The 15,846-nt window shown below is 57.4% G+C and overlaps 1 protein-coding gene across 1 annotated transcript in view; it reads left to right on the top strand.

The window, feature by feature from the left end:
- Positions 1-11,329: 11,329 nt before the first annotated feature.
- MUC5AC (mucin 5AC, oligomeric mucus/gel-forming) overlaps positions 11,330-15,846 on the top strand; it is a 31,311-nt gene continuing 26,794 nt past the window's right edge. The window contains 9 exon segments of the mRNA XM_055315135.1: positions 11,330-11,402; positions 12,576-12,647; positions 13,275-13,325; positions 13,478-13,739; positions 14,014-14,128; positions 14,397-14,487; positions 15,165-15,274; positions 15,384-15,554; positions 15,817-15,846. Of these exon segments, the coding sequence (XP_055171110.1) occupies positions 11,330-11,402; positions 12,576-12,647; positions 13,275-13,325; positions 13,478-13,739; positions 14,014-14,128; positions 14,397-14,487; positions 15,165-15,274; positions 15,384-15,554; positions 15,817-15,846 (975 nt within the window).

Raw genomic sequence — 15,846 nt, forward strand, 5'->3', positions numbered from 1 at the left:
GACTTCACAGCCCCTCTCCACGGCTGATAGGACAGCTGGGCAGAAAATCAACAAGGATATGGAGGAACTTAATACTGTCGACCAACAGGACCTGACTGACATTCACCGAACACGCCACCCACCAGCGGCAAAGCACACACGCCTTTTGGGCACCCAAAGGGCGTAGACCAAGATGGGCCACATCCTGGTCACGGAACAAACCTTAACATGTTTGGCATAATTGAACCTGGGCAGAGTTTGTTCTCTGACAACAGAATCAAATTAGGAGCCAGGAACAGAAAGTTAGCACGGAAATCTCCAAAGGCTCAGAAACACATGTCTAAATCATCCAGGGACCTGGGAGGAAGAGTCAAAAGGAGCATAGAGATAGACTGAACCGTGTGACCATGAAAACACAATGTGTCAGAAATTGAAGGCCAAGCTCACGCAGGGGGAATTGATATTGGTGGGAGAAATTACTTCCCAGATTTGAAGACCTACTAAGGCGCAAGGATCAAACTGTGTGGTGTTGGTAGAGGGATGGAGATGCACATCCGTGTGGCAGCACCGAGAACCCAGGAACAGAGATGCGTAATTGCCTGACTGATTTGTGGCAAATCTGCCAAAGCAATTTGATGGAAGAAGGACTGTCTTCTCAACAAGCCATCAGGGCAATTGGACATCCAGGAGCAAAAAGGAGCCCACATCCAAGTCTCCAGCTTATATGAAATTTAACTCAAATGGATCACAGTCTTGACAGTAAAATGCAAAACTGTGCAACTTTTAGGAAAAATAGGAGAAAATCTTGGGGATCCAGGGACGGTCCAAGAGTTGGTGGCCCTGACCCAGGTGTCCAACCAGACTGCATCCCAATGAAAAATCTTTGCTCCATGGAAGACCCTATGAGGACGAAAAGACGAGGTGCAGCCAGCGAGGAAATATTTGCAAACCACACATTCAACAAAGGATCAGTATCTAGAATATACAATCTCAAAACTCAGCGCTGATGATCAAACAAACCAATCACAAGTGGGCAAAAGATATGGAGAGTTGGTCCCCTGAAGAGGGCTACAGATGGCCGATAAGCACGAGGACAGGTGCTGGACATCATGAGTCCGGAGGTAGTGCAGATGGAAACCACAGAGGCATGTGGGGACACTGACACCAGGATGGCTGTGGGAAAGCCTGGGGGCGCTGGGTGCTGGTCAGGATGCAGGGAAGCGGGCGCGCTTGGTGTCTGCTGACGAGAATGTCCAGGGACAGCCCCTCTGGAGGTCAGGTTGGCAGGTTCTCCAGCAGTTATGCTCTTGAGTGTTTGTCCCAGACAAAAGTGAATGTTCTCACAATGTCTATAGCAGCTTTATTTCTGGAATAGCTGAGAACAGAAAGCGGCTCAGTTGTCCTTCCACAGGTGATAGGTTACACAAGCAGTGGGACGTCCATACCACCCGATGCCACTTGGCAGGAAGAAGCCACGAGCTCTCAATACACAAAACAATCTGAGGTGAATCTCCGGAGAATTATACTGGATGAAAAAGCCAATCCTTGAAGATTGTGGACTATTCTTGAAACAACAAAATGATCGAAATAGAAAAAGGAGGTGTGGTTGCCAGGGGTGGTTATGTAGCTGGTGGGCGTGGGGAGGGGTTTGGTAGAGGAACGGCATGAGGGTTCCTTGTGGGGTTGGCAAGGTTCCTTGTCCGGAGTGTCAGCGTCAGAGCCTGGCTGAGACCTCCTGCTACGGTTTTGTCACCATGGGGAGAAGGTTGGGTAGAGGGGACATGGAACCTCTGGATTATTTCTTACAGCTCCATGGGAATCCACAATTATCCCTGAATAAATGGCTTCACTGAAAAAAAAAACGTTGAAATATCTTAACCTGTCTTTTCAGCAAATGGTGTGGAAATAATTGGACATTGACGTGTAAGAGAAAGAAGAAAGAAGGGAGGTGAGACACAACTCCAGCCCTACCTCACACCATGTTCACAAATTCCCTCAACATGGACCTGGACCTAAATATAAAACCTAAAGTCATAAACCTCTAGAAGATCTTGGTGGCCCGGGTAAGGCAAGGTCTGTTAGCTGCATCTCCAGAAGCAAGACCCATGAAAGAAGTCTGGAAACCGAGCCTCCTCGTGGTGAAACCTGCTGCTTCTTGGCTGGGCCCGTGAAGCGGATGCGATGAGCGGCCATTGACGGGAGACGTTGTTGATGGGTCTCAGATCTGGGAAAGAGCTTGGATTCAGAAGCAAAGATAAGAAAGCCAATGGCTCAATTTAAACATCAGCAGAAGTTTTGATGGAGGCGTCAACAGAGAAAACATGCCTCCTTCTGGAAGCTCAGGGGAACCTGCCACCTGCTCCACCCATCTCCTGGAGGTGCTCGTGTTCCCTGGCTTGTGGCCTGTCCCCCATCGGCACCCCCGTTGATGGGTCTTCTCCCCCGGACCTCGCTTCCCCCGCCTTCTTCCTGCTGCTTCCTTTCAGGTCCTCCTGCCTCCTTCATATAAGGGCCGTGGACCTTGTCACACTGAGATCCTGAGACCCTCCAGGGTAACCCCATGCCCCATCCCATGTGCTTTAATAACACCTACAAAGTCCCTTTCACCCACAGGTCGCATGGACTGGGGCCTGGGTGTCTTTGGGGTCAGGATCCAGCCTAAGACTGCCAACACACAGGAAAGTATTCCCCGACAATAATGCTGAAACCAGCGACTGGAAATTAGCACTAAAAACTCTTCAGATATGGGGCATCTGGGGGGCTCTGTCTGTGAAGCATCTGCCTTTGGCTCAGGTCATGATCCCGGAGTCCTGGGATGGAGTCCCACGTGTGGGCTCCTTGCTTCTAGGGGAGACTGCTTCTCTCTCTCTCTCTGCCCTTCCCTCCCACCAGCTGTTGCTCTCTCTCTCTCTCTCTCTCAAATAAAAACTATAGAACACTTCTGAAAGAAATGAGGAAGACAAAAAGAAATGGAAAAATATTCCATGCTCATGGATTGGAAGAATTAATATTGTGAAAATGTCAATGTTACCCAGGGCAATTTACACATTTAATGCAATCCCTATCAAAATACCATGGACTTTCTTCAGAGAGTTGGAAAAAATCATCTTAAGATTTGTGTGGAATCAGAAAAGACCCCGAATAGCCAGGGGAATATTAAAAAAGAAAACCATAGCTGGGGGCATCTCAATGCCAGATTTCAGATTGTACTACAAAGCTGTGGTCATCAAGACAGTGTGGTACTGGCACAAAAAAAGACACATAGATCAATGGAACAGTATAGAGGATCCAGAAGTAGACCCTCAACTTTATGGTCAACTAATATTCGATAAAGGAGGAAAGACTATCCACTGGAAGAAAGACAGTCTCTTCAATAAATGGTGCTGGCAAAATTGGACATCCACATGCAGAAGAATGAAACTAGACCACTCTCTTGCACCATACACAAAGATAAACTCAAAATGGATGAAAGATCTAAATGTGAGACAGGATTCCATCAAAATCCCAGAGAAGAACTCAGGCAACACCCTTTTTGAACTCGGCCACAGTAACTTCTTGCAAGATACATCCACGAAGGCTCCGGGAGCAGCAAGGACAGAGAAACAAAAGCAAAAAATGAACAATTGGGACTTCATCAAGATAAAAAGCTTGTGCACAGCAAAAGAAACAATCAACAAAACTAAAAGACAACCTTCAGAATGGGAGAAGATGTTTGCAAATGACGTATCAGATAAAGGGCTAGTTTCCAAGATCTATAAAGAACTTATTAAACTCAACAGCAAAGAAACAAACAATCCAATCATGAAATGGACAAAGGACATGAAGAGAAATCTCACAGAGGAAGACCTAGACATGGCCAACATGCACATGAGAAAATGCTCTGCATCACTTGCCATCAGGGAAATACAAATCAAAACCACAATGAGATACCACCTCACACCAGTGAGAATGGGGAAAATTAACAAGGCAGGAAACCACAAATGTTGGAGAGGATGTGGAGAAAGGGGAACCCTCTTGCACTGTTGGTGGGAATGTGAACTGGTGCAGCCACTCTGGAAAACTGTGTGGAGGTTCCTCAAAGAGTTAAAATAAACCTGCCCTACGACCCAGCAATTGCACTGTTGGGGATTTACCCCAAAGATACAGATGCAGTGAAATGCTGGGACACCTGCACCCCAATGTTTCTAGCAGCAATGTCCACAATAGCCAAACTGTGGAAGGAGCCTCGGTGTCCATCGAAAGATGAATGGATAAAGAAGCTGTGGTCTATGTATACAATGGAATATTCCTCAGCCATTAGAAACGACAAATACCCACCATTTGCTTCAACGTGGATGGAACTGGAGGGCATTATGCTGAGTGAAGTAAGTCAATCGGAGAAGGACAAACATTATATGGTCTCATTCATTTGGGGAATATAAAAATTAGTGAAAGGGAATAAAGGGAAAGGAGTGAAAGTATCAATGAAGGTGACAAAGCATGAGAGACACCCAACTCTGGGAAATGAACAAGGGGTAGTGGAAAGGGAGTGGGCAGGGGGTTGAGGTGACTGGGTGATGGACACTGAGGGGGGCACTTGGCGGGATGAGCACTGCGTGTGTTATGCTAAATGTTGGCAAATTGAACTCCAATAAAAATTTTTTAAAAAAAATCAAATAAATAAATAAATCTTTAAAAATAAAAAACTTTCCAATACTTAGGAATAAATCAAACAAGATATATGCACGATCTCTCTGGAAAACCACAGGGCATTGCTGGGAGTGACCTTAAAGGAACACAGTAGATGGCAAGACACATCACGTGAACAGACTGGAGGACGTGGCGCTGGTAAGATTCTGCTTCCCCTCCGACCTGTGAACTCCGTCCTCATCCAAATCCCAGCTGCTTTTTAGGCCTCGACAAGCTCGGTCTAGGGTTTGCTGGGCCACATAGAGACCTCGCGCAGCCACGGGAGCTTCAAAGGGCCACGCTGAGGAATCACCACCATTCCCTAGACTTTGTTAATCAAGATCGAGGGACAGGGGTAGAGAGGCAGACCACGGGTGGGTGGGACAGAGGGGCCCAGAGCCAGACCCATGCACGCGGCCGCTCCATCTATGCCAGACGCACCAGGAATGCCAGTAGCGCTGGGGCAATTGCAGGTGGGACACACGTGAGGCTGGCATCTGTGACACACCACACGTGAGGAACGTTTCCAGGCGGGTCGCTGTCCTACATGCAAAGTGCGTGGTATAACTTGTAGAAGCATTTCTGGGAGCATATCCTTAGGACTTTGAGGCAAAGGCTGCCAAGCAGGACACAGACACATCAGTTACAGAAGATAAAATGAATAAATTTGGCTCCATCAGAATTAAAATTTCATGAAAAGATGCAATGAAAAAAATATTCACGGTGGAAACTTAAAAAAAAATTATTTACTTGGGCAGCCCGGGTGGCTCAGTGGTTTAGCACTGCCTTTGGTCCAGGGCATGATCCTGGAGACCCAAGATCGAGTCCCACGTTGGGCTCCCTGCATGGAGCCTGCTTTTCCCTCTGCCTGTGCCTCTGCCTCTCTCTTTCTCTGTGTGTATCTCTCATGAGTAAATACAAATTTTTTAAAGATTTTATTTATTTATTCATGACACACACACACACACACACACACACACAGAGAGAGAGAGGGGGCAGAGACACAGGCAGAGGGAGAAGCAGGCTCCATACAGGGACTATGATGTGGGATGCTCAACCGCTGAGTCCCTCCAGGCATCCCACAAACTTCTGACAAAGAACTTGTATCGAGTATATAAAGACATCCCTACAAATTGATAAAAAAAAAAAGCCAATCTAAAAAAATCCAAATGCCACAGACACACAAAAGTGCTCAGTCTGAAGGTCACCAGGGTGTCTCGAATGAAAATGCAGGACCCCACCTTGCTCCCACCAGAGTGGCCCAAACCCAAGCCTGACAGGAATGCAGTTGCCCAAGAGGGTGGACTCCATGGGTCCCAGGACAGAGCCCCTGGAGCTTCCTTCTGCCCAGGTCCATGGGTGCTCAGGCAGGGTGGGCCGGGCTGACCTGCCCCACTGGGGCCAAGGGCCACGCATCTGGGTCCTGGCCGCCGGCTTCAGCTGCCGACTTCTCCCGAGGTCCCCAGTGCCTGCCTGCCCGCCACCTCGTGGCTTTCTGTGTGGTCAGCATGAGTCTGCATGAGTCCCGTGGGCAGGGCCAGGGTGGCTGGCTCTCCTGGTCCTGGGGAAGAAAGAGAGTCCTGGGACTTTCAAATTGAAAATTGGGGCAGCCCCAGGCAAAGGGGAACTGTTGGCATCCTGGGGGAGCCAAAGTGTGGAGGGGGGAGGGCATAGGGTCTGCCCCTATGTGGGCTCGTCCCCCCCCAGCTGGAGGCCAGGTGGAGGGAGGTGGGGTATCGCAGTCCAGCCGTGGTGCAGCGTTGGGGGGCGGGTGCCGAGCAGGTTGGCACAGAGCACCGGGGCTGTTCGCCCTCACGGATGTCCTCAGGGTCCCGGGGCCTGGTTGCTGAGCGGGAGCCCCAAGCAGGGTGGTTCCTCAGCACCTCCAGGCTTCTAGCCCCGATGGAGGGTGCCCCAGGGGCGCCGGTCCAGCCCCCAGCCTGGCTCAGCAACCGCCAAGCCATTGCTGTTGTGAACATACCCAGAGACCCAGCCTGTTTATTTGTATTTTATACAAACCTGGGCAACTGGGGCAGCCGAAGCCCCTCTGGCTAGGATGGCGGGAGGGGCCATGGGGCAGGAGGACCCCTGGGGTGCAAACAGGCTCAGAAAGTTTGCTGCAAATGCCTCCTTTTAGATCTGCCTACATTACTCACGGGTGTTTTCTCAAGGCGGGGATTTTGCTTTAGTTTTTCTTCCAATTAGAAAAATCACGCGTAACAAAATGTACCGTCTTCACCGTCTCTAAGCCACAGCTCAGGACCACTATGCACATTCACACTGGTGTGCAGCATCCCCACCATCCGTCTCCAGGACTGTCCATCGTCCCAGATGAAGACTCTGGCCCCCTGAGACACTGACCCCTATCTGTTCCCCAGGCCTGTGACCACCGTCCACTCTCTGTCCCCGGGAGATGCTGACCCCATCCCTCCCCTGGCCCTGTGACCACCATCCACTCTCTGTCCCCAGGAGACACTGACCCTGTCCCTCCCCCAGCCCTGTGCTCATGGTCCACTCTCTGACCCTGTGAATCTGGAGACTCTAGGGACCTCGTGTGGGTGGAATCTTGCAGGATGTGTCCCCCAGTATCTGGCCCGTGTCATTCAGCATCACATCCCCCAGGTCCACCCACACTGTGGCAGGTGTCAGCGCGTCTCTCCTTGTTCAGGCTGAGTGACCGTCCAGCGTGTAGATGGCCAGGTTTATCCCCTCCTCTGTCGATGGACATTTGGGCTGCTTCGCCTCTTTGCTGCTGTGACTAATGCCGCTTCGAATGTGGGTTGCAAACATCTCGAGACTCTGCTTTCAATTCTTTTCAGGACATACGCAGAAGTGGTGCTTTAATTACTGCAAATATGATTTTATACTGAGCAAAAGACTTTTTAAATGTGCTGATAGTATTAGACGGACCCTCACCCCCACAGCCCCATGCAGCGCTGGTGTTCTTCTAGTGCTCATGTCAGAGGGGCTGACCGGTGGCCCCCGTGCCCTGGGGAGCTGCGGAGAAGGATGTGAGGATGACAGTGCATTCTGTCCCCGCTTCCTGTGACCAAGTGGCCTGGCAGGTCCCTGTGCCCGGGGTCGGGTGGGGGACAGCACTGCCAATGGTGCATGGTGGGGCTGGTAGTCCCTGGGGGCAGAGGAGGGGAACGTGTGAGCCTCTCCCTGACCCCTAGGACACAAACATGCTTGCCTTCAGGGAACAACCCCAGTGGACGGTGCCCCCTGCACTGTCACTGACCCTGGGGCTCTGGGGGCAGGAGTGGTGCCCTCTGTGTTAACGGGGTGGGAGTGGGGGTGCAAGGCCTTCACCGGGCATGGGGGTGCAGGGGAAGCTGGTCCTTCGGCCAGATGGTGGCCCTTGCGGGCCAGCCCAGCTTTCCGGAGGAATTCTATTTGTCCAATGATTCAGATAAATAAATACGCGCACGAAGGTTTCAAATCAGTGCAGCCCCACCGTAAAACCAAATTTACTCTCCGCTCCCTTTCTCTCGCGTGGGAGAGCACGCCCCTGACCCCCAGCCCATCAGGCTGTGAGAGTCTCGGCCCGTCAGGCCCAGGACACTGACCCCCACTGCGGGCATTGCCCGATGCCTCTCCTGGGGCCCCCACGGCAAAGCAGGGAGGGCTGGGGTCGTCTCTGTCCTTATCAAGGAAGCTCCTGGCCTGGAGACAGCGGCTCAAGCCTGCCCTTTCTGTCAACAGCACCCATAGATAATCCGGCCTTGGTATCAGCGGCTCCCAGAGCCCCAGCCCACTTCCTCTTCAAGGCCTGTCCCTGCTGAGAAATCCTTCCCTATCGCCCAGGACGCACGGTAACCCTCCTCCAGTGCCCATTTCCCCATCTGTGACGCCAGCAAGCATAGCACCCGCTCCCTGGGTGGGGGCTGCCGGGGCCCCACCCGCACCCTCAGGACATCCTGTGCAGCAGGCTCGGCCGCAGGCAGGGCCGCAGGCCCCTGAGTGCTGGGCCGCCGTGGGCCGGGAGCTGCACAGTGATTTAGGTACCGCCTGTTTAACCACCATGGTGCAGGGCGTGACATCCTCCGGGGTGCCACCATCCCACACTCATTAATGTGCAAAAGTCCAAGAAATGACACAGCACAGGGTTGTCAGGTCATTTCAGGGATGAGGAAGTGGGAGCTCGGCCAAGGCCCTGCTAGCACAAGTCTCAGGGGCCGGGCTGGGGTGGCGGGCCCATGGGGCAGTGGGGGCACTTCTGGGGACCAAAGGAAGCCGAGCGGATGCTTCTCTGATTCACATCTTTGAGCAGCTGGCCCCGTGGTCATTGTTTCCCGGAGGAGGAAGCTCAGGCCCAGGGAGGGTGACGTGCAGGCCCGGGGCACACAGCTGGGGGGTGACCACCTTCTCCCTGAGTCCAGATCGCCAGCCCCAGCCAGGTGCCCCCCACCTGTGTCATCCTCAGAGTCGGGTAACCACACCTCCTGCCACGTTGCGTGCTCTCCGTGTGTTGGAGCAGCCAGCCAGGACTTGGGACCACCGGAGAAGGGGCTGGCGAGCAGGATCCTGTGGCATCTGAGACAGCTCTCCACTCCCCTGTGCAAAGCGGGAATGTGACCAGCTCTGCTTTGAGATCATGGCAGGTCTGGCCTGACTCACTCCTGGGGGGAGAGGGGTGCCGACTTCTGGGTTGGAGGGTGGAACTGGGGTGTTTCCCCACAGCAGCTCCTGGAGGGCACCAGGCCGTGGGGGGAGGCCTGGCTCCCAGCTGCCTGGGCCCCCTGGCAGGACTGTCTGGCTCACCTCCTTGTCCTGGCGGGAGAACACCAGCCCACGGGGCCCCAGTGGGGAAGAGCTGTGAAGCTGCCCCCTTTCTTGCCCAAAGCTGGGCCTGGACAGAGCACCTGCTGAGTGGAGAACGGCTGGGGAGCAGGCGCAGGGGTGCTCTGAGTGACTAGAACCGAGTGGGTCACCTGCTATGGGGCCCTGGCTGTGCCCTGAAGGAAGTGACAAGCCCAGGGTAGGAACCCCGACATTCCTAGAGCGGGGGACAGGCAGCATGGAAACCAACGTCCTCTGTCCTGGTCACCTCGGTTGAGACAGCTGGGCTGGGCAGGGGCGGGGTTGGGGTCAGGCCAGGGCTGGGTGCCCGGAGTTCCAGGACCATGGAGAAATCAGCTCCAGTACCCAGCACCCTAAAGGACCCAACGCTCACATGCGTGTGGCCTGGGGCTGGGTGTCCATGACACCACTCTGCCTCTGATCCCTCTCATTAGGGCGATTACTGGGGTAAGCCAGTCAGCAGCTCCCTAGCCCAGTGGGTGTGGCCACTTGCACCCCTGGTGGCCATGGGCTGGCCCGGGGCTGCCACTGCCCATCTGCCTGGGTGACTCAGCTCAGCCTTGTCTGTGCAGAGCATGTTCCAGAGGGCCAGTCTGGTGACTCAGAGGACCTAGGGTCGCGTGTCCACTCAGGCTTGTGTCCAGTGCTGGCAGGACACTGCTTGACTGGTTGCCTCCCTGCCTTTCTGGGTGTGTGAGGAGGGCAGGCCTGTGTGTCCCTCACCCTCCCCTACCAGGGTCTCGCCCACGGCCTGGTTCCCACCGTTCACTCCTGACCATCAAAGAAAGTTTCACAGTCCTTTGGAGCCAGACCTGTCCACCCTGCCTGTTCCTGGGGACCCCCCCCCGGGTTTTCCCCCTCCAAGGCTGAGCAGGGGAGCCTGGTGGGCACACTCCCCCCCCCTCAGGCTCCTGCTCCTACATGATCCATCACTCATAACCCCACTCCCCATACTCCCCCAGTGCACACATGCGGTGCTCTCTTCTAGGTTCCAGGGCCAAGCCGGGGTACGGGGAGGGGATAGGTCAGAGACAGAAAATCAGGTGACCATAAGGATCTTGGGACAGGCCCCCAGAGCAGGAAACCGGTGCTGGGAATGGCCCGGCCCAGCTGCTCCCACTCCCTTTGCAGCTCCCCACCGTGCCCGGCTGGGACTTCCGGTTGGGCTGCTCGCAGGCAGTGGAGCTGCTGGTCATGGTGGGTGTGTGGCCGCCCTGTGGGGGAGAGTTCAGTCCAGTGTCCAGCACCCCTACAGACCTGACCCTCATATGTCCGTGACACCACCCTGCCTTCTCAGCCCTCTCATTGGGATGATTCCTGGGGTAAGCCAGTCAGCAGCATCCCAGCCCAGTGGGTGCAGCCACTTCCACCCCTGGTGGCCATGGGCTGGCCTGGGGCTGCCCACTGCCCATCTGGAGCCAGGAACTGGAAGCATGGCTAGGGTCCAAGGCCAAGCTGAATGGAGGTCAGGGTCCTGTCACTGGGGGTGCTGCCCCCTGAGCCCATGTCCAGAGAGGGGGTGGCCCTGGCAGTCCCAACAGCCCAGGGAAGTCCAGGCTTTCGAGGTATGAGGATCTCAGGGGTCCGGCCACACAGAAGCCGTCCAGGGGCATGGCATGGGGATCCCTCCAGGCCAGGCCTCAGGAAGCCCTCAGGAAGCCAAGCCCACCTGGCAGCTATGCCCGTCTCTGCCAGTTTTGGGCTGCTGGCCAGCCCCGAGTGAGTGCCCACTGTTTACCTGGGTGGGGGGAACGGTAGGCCCCGCCCCACCCACCCACTGGGGCCTGAGCCAGCCAGCTCTGAGGCTACAAAAGGCTCCTGCCCATTCAGTTCCTTCTTCAGACGCTGCCCCTGGGGACCGCTCTCTTCCATCCGCAGGATGGGTGTCAGCTGGAGGAGGCTGGCCCCACTCTGGGCCCTGGTCCTCACCCTGGCCTGTGCCCGGGGCACAGGTAAGGCTCCTGCTGAGAGGCTTTCCCAGGCTGGCCGGGCCCTGCCCTGGCCTCCCTGTGGATTCCCTATATCCTGGGGCGGCTCTGGCCCAGGGATGGCAGGAGGCAGCTCAGAGTCCTGCCCTGGCCTCCAGACGAGCTACAGCATGTCTGGGAGCTGCTCCTGGCTGCGTGGCCCCTGGCCCTCACATCTTGGGGGTTCTGGCTCGTGGGGCCGGGGAGGAGCTCTCGGGGCTGCAGGGGTCCGAGGTGGGGCAGGGACCTCTGAGGTTGGGCTGCTCCCTTGATGTGGAGAAGCAGGAACTTGGCGTCTCCAAGCCCTGGCCTGCCTTCCCAGTCAGCAGGCTGGCCTCCGGCTGACACGTCCATCCACGTGTGTTTTCCAGCTCCTCGCTGCCTCTGCCCCCTGCTCCGAGCAGGTCCTGGGGCCCCTGGGCCAGCAGAGCTGCCCACCTGACCCTGGGAGCCTCTCACCACGTGCCCCCAGTTTACCAGCTCCTTTTCCCCATTGGGGCCTTAAGGCGGGGCTTCCGGGGATCTTGGGCTTGGGGGAAGGTGTCATAGTGAGGTCCATGACATGAGGAGGTAGGGGAGAGGCTCACAGACCCTCTGAGGTCCCTTCCCACCCAGGTCTGCACCTCGTGGCCTCTGCGTCCCAGGGGACAGCTGGGTCCTGGGCAGGTGTTGGGGGGACTGTGCCCCAGGGGACGCTGGGCTGAGGGAGCACTGTTCCTGAGGTGCTCAGCCTCCAGCCACCGTGTGCTAGGGGGTCCCCTGGGCACCTGCGTCAGGGACGACTGTAGACAGTCCCTGCAGGGCCAGGCTGTGGGCCAGGCCACCCCTCCCGCTCCACACTCTCCCCCAGAGCCCTGGTGACGGGTCGGCTGACACGTGGCAGCCAACCCATTGCTTTTACCGTCTGATCCCCCCACGGGCTGGGTCTCCCATGTCCCAAGTGGGGAGATGTTCAGTATGAATGAAGATGGGAGATGCTGTGACAGGGCCGCCAGGCAAGCTGGGGGCGCTCACAGAGGGTCGTGGCCCTGACATGGGCAGTGTCCCCAGCCCTAAACAGACAGGACCCCCACCTGCCCCGACCCTTCCATCTGCCCATCCTTCTGTCTGTGCCCTGTCTGCCTGGCTCAGGCCCCGCATCCTCTCTTCTTCCCATAGGCCGGGCCCAGGACAGCTCTGCGGAACATGGCAAGTCCCAAGTCCTCCTTCCCGGGCCCCAGGTGCCTGGTGGTGAGTCGACCCCCACCTGTCAGGGCTGCCCTGCCCCACTCCCCGGGGGCCAGAGTCTGGGGGGCTGGAGGACACCTCAGTCAGTCACCCAGTCATGGTAGCCCCCCTGAAGGCTGCTTGTCTCTGCATCGCAGCTTCAGATGGGCAGACAGGCGAGAGGCCCGCTGAACTCACAGCCATGTCCTCTCATCTGCCCACGACTCCTGATGTTGTGGCCACATATGCGTGCTCTTGGCCTGGGGGGGTTGGCGGGGTGGCCTCCCCAGGTGCTTCTGTGCCACCACACTGGGCGTGCCGCCCAGGAGAGTCATTTCCCCAGCTGGGCTCGGGAAGGCTGGCATGTGCCCAGAACCCCAGGTGTTGTCCTGAGCCCCTGGAGTTGCCTCAGGTGTTTCTGAGACTCTGGATGCAAGGATGGTCCACGAGCAAGGAGAGTCCTGGGCCTGAGGGCTCACAGCCCCTTGGGGTGCCTGGGAGGGGAAGCTGCTGCCCCTGTGGACCTGATCCAGACCCGGAGCTGGGCCTGCAGCCAGCAGGGTTGGCGAGGGCGGTGGAGATGCCCAACTGCAGCCGACACTGGGCGGGCAGGTGCTGTGACACCGTGTCCCTGTTCCCCTGTTCCCACAGGCCACTCGCTCCACTTCCTCCCCCCGTTGCGGATGGCCCCCGTGGTTCGAGGTGAGTGAGGGTCCGTGAGGTGAGGGGGCTGGTAGCACAGCCTGGAGGGGTCCCCATTCCCCGGAGCGTCCTCCCTAGACGCCCAGCTCTTGGGCGGCAGCGTCCCTGGCGTGGGCACAGGGCAGCACTCTGAGGACCACCTCGGCCCGCAGCCCTGAACCCTGCGCACAACGGGCGAGTGTGCAGCACGTGGGGCAACTTCCACTACAAGACCTTCGACGGGGATGTCTTCCACTTCCCGGGCCTGTGCAACTACGTCCTCTCCGCACACTGTGGGGCCGCCTATGAGGACTTCAATATCCAGCTGCGCCGCGGCCTCGAGTCCAACGCCACCACGGTCATCAGAGTCACCATGAAGCTCGACGGCATGGTCATCCAGCTGACCAAGAATGCCGTCCTGGCCAACGGGCAGCTGTGAGTCTGGGGGACCGTGGGGGGATGGGAGGCTGTCCCCAGGCCTCTGTGCTGGGCCCCCAGCCCCTGGAACGGTCCTCTTCCCAGGCCCTCATGATACCCGTGCTACAGGGTCCCCTGTCCTTCTCACACCCACTGGCACCATCTGAGGGCACAGTGGTCTTGTCCCATCTGCCTGTAGGCGCCCCCCCATGCCTGCCTCCAGCCAAGGGTCAGAGCTCCATGGCCCATCCCTGTGAGCCCTTGGGGCCTCAGTTGGACCCTCTCTCCACAGAATTCAGCTGCCCTTCAGCCAGTCCGGGGTCCTCATCGAGCACAGCAGCAACGCCCTGAAGGTGGTGGCCAGGCTGGGCCTGGTCTTCATGTGGAGCCAGGACGATAGCCTTCTGGTGAGGCCGGGGCCCGGGGTTGGGGTGGGGGGCACTGCCAGCCCCACAGCCTCCCCAGAGAGGGAACCAAGTGCACTGGGCAAAGGTGGGTGGGCCAGTGAGGAGGGGGCCCAGAGGCTGGGGGAGAACTAGGATCCCCCACCCCCACCATGAGACCCTACAGGCAGTGGGGAGCGCGGGGAGGGGTGGAACATCCCATACCTCCTCCGTCCTCCGCATCCTGAGATGTCTCTGTGGGGTCGACGTCTGACATGGGCTCTCACCGCAGCTGGAGCTGGACGCCAAGTACGCCAACCAGACCTGTGGGCTGTGTGGAGACTTCAATAGCGAGCCCGTGTTCAACGAGTTCCTCTCCCATGGTAGGCCCCTCGCCACGGCTGCCCAGTGGCTCCTGGGATGTTATGGGCCCACGTCCTGGTCAGATGTCCCCAGCTTACACGCTATGCACACACACACACACACACACACACACACAGAGCTGCACACGGACGCTGTAGACATGCGCACAGGTGCACACAGAGGCACCTGCACCATCCCCGTGCACACACGTACCCACCTGTACACTTGGCCACCAACCTTGACGCACGGCCTTTGCATGGCCCCCTGTTCCCATCATGACCACACATCCTCATGGGGAGTGGCAGTCCTGCCTCCAATCATACCTGTCACTGTGTCCTGGGTCTCTGGTCTTTGTGGCCAAGACGTGGCATTTCATGTGACCCACAGCAGCCCAAGTCCCCAGCCCCATCCCCTTCACCTGGTCTGTGAAGCCCATGAAGCTCACCCATAAGGCGCTTTTAGCCGTGGGGGAGCAGACCTGCGCAAGTGTCCGGTGGCCCTGGCCCGGCAGGCTGGGCTCCAAGGGCTGCATGCCTCAGTTACCAGGCCTCAGGCCTCTGCCTGCCACCCCTTGTGGCCACTGGCTAGCCCCGAAGTGTGGAAGGTGTGTGTGGGGGTGTGGTGGACAGCCCAGGTGTCTTGGGGGTTGGTGCAGAGGGGCTGGGAACCTAATAGCCTGACATCGGGCTTCCCGCAGGTGTCAAGCTCACCCCCATCCAGTTTGGGAATCTGCAGAAGATGGACGGCCCCACAGAGCAGTGTCAGGACCCTGTCCCTGTGCCCATGATGGACTGCTCACCTGGCTCTGTAAGCCCTGTAGTGAAGGGGCACCTGGGGGGGCCAAGACTGGGTGGGGCTGAGTCCAGGGGAGGGTCCCAGGTCTGGACTCAGTATGGACTCCCGGCTCCGCCCCCAGGGCATCTGTGAGGAGATCCTGAGCAGCAGGCTGTTCTCGGGCTGCAGCGCCCTGGTGGACGCCAGCAGCTATGTGCAGGCCTGCCGGCACGACCTCTGTGCCTGCGAGCACGCCAACCCAAGCAGCTGCATCTGCCACACACTCGCCGAGTACTCCCGCCAGTGCGCCCACGCTGGGGGGCTGCCCCTGGACTGGAGGGGCCCCGACCTCTGCCGTGAGTGCCCCAGCAGGCCCCGGCCCCGTCATGTCCCCGCCCTGGCCCAGAGGTGGGGGCAGGACATGACGTGGCCTCGCACTCTGCCCTGCAGCCCAGACCTGCCCCCTCAACATGCAGTATTGGGAGTGTGGCTCGCCCTGCGCCGACACCTGCTCCAACCCAGAGCACTCCCAGCTCTGCGAGGACCACTGCATGGCTGGCTGCTTCTGCCCCGAGGGTGAGAGAAGCCCCCAGCCTCGCCCGCCC

The sequence above is a fragment of the Nyctereutes procyonoides genome, unplaced genomic scaffold (assembly GCF_905146905.1).
Source record: "Nyctereutes procyonoides isolate TBG_1078 unplaced genomic scaffold, NYPRO_anot_genome, whole genome shotgun sequence".
NCBI classification, from domain to species: Eukaryota; Metazoa; Chordata; class Mammalia; order Carnivora; family Canidae; genus Nyctereutes; species Nyctereutes procyonoides.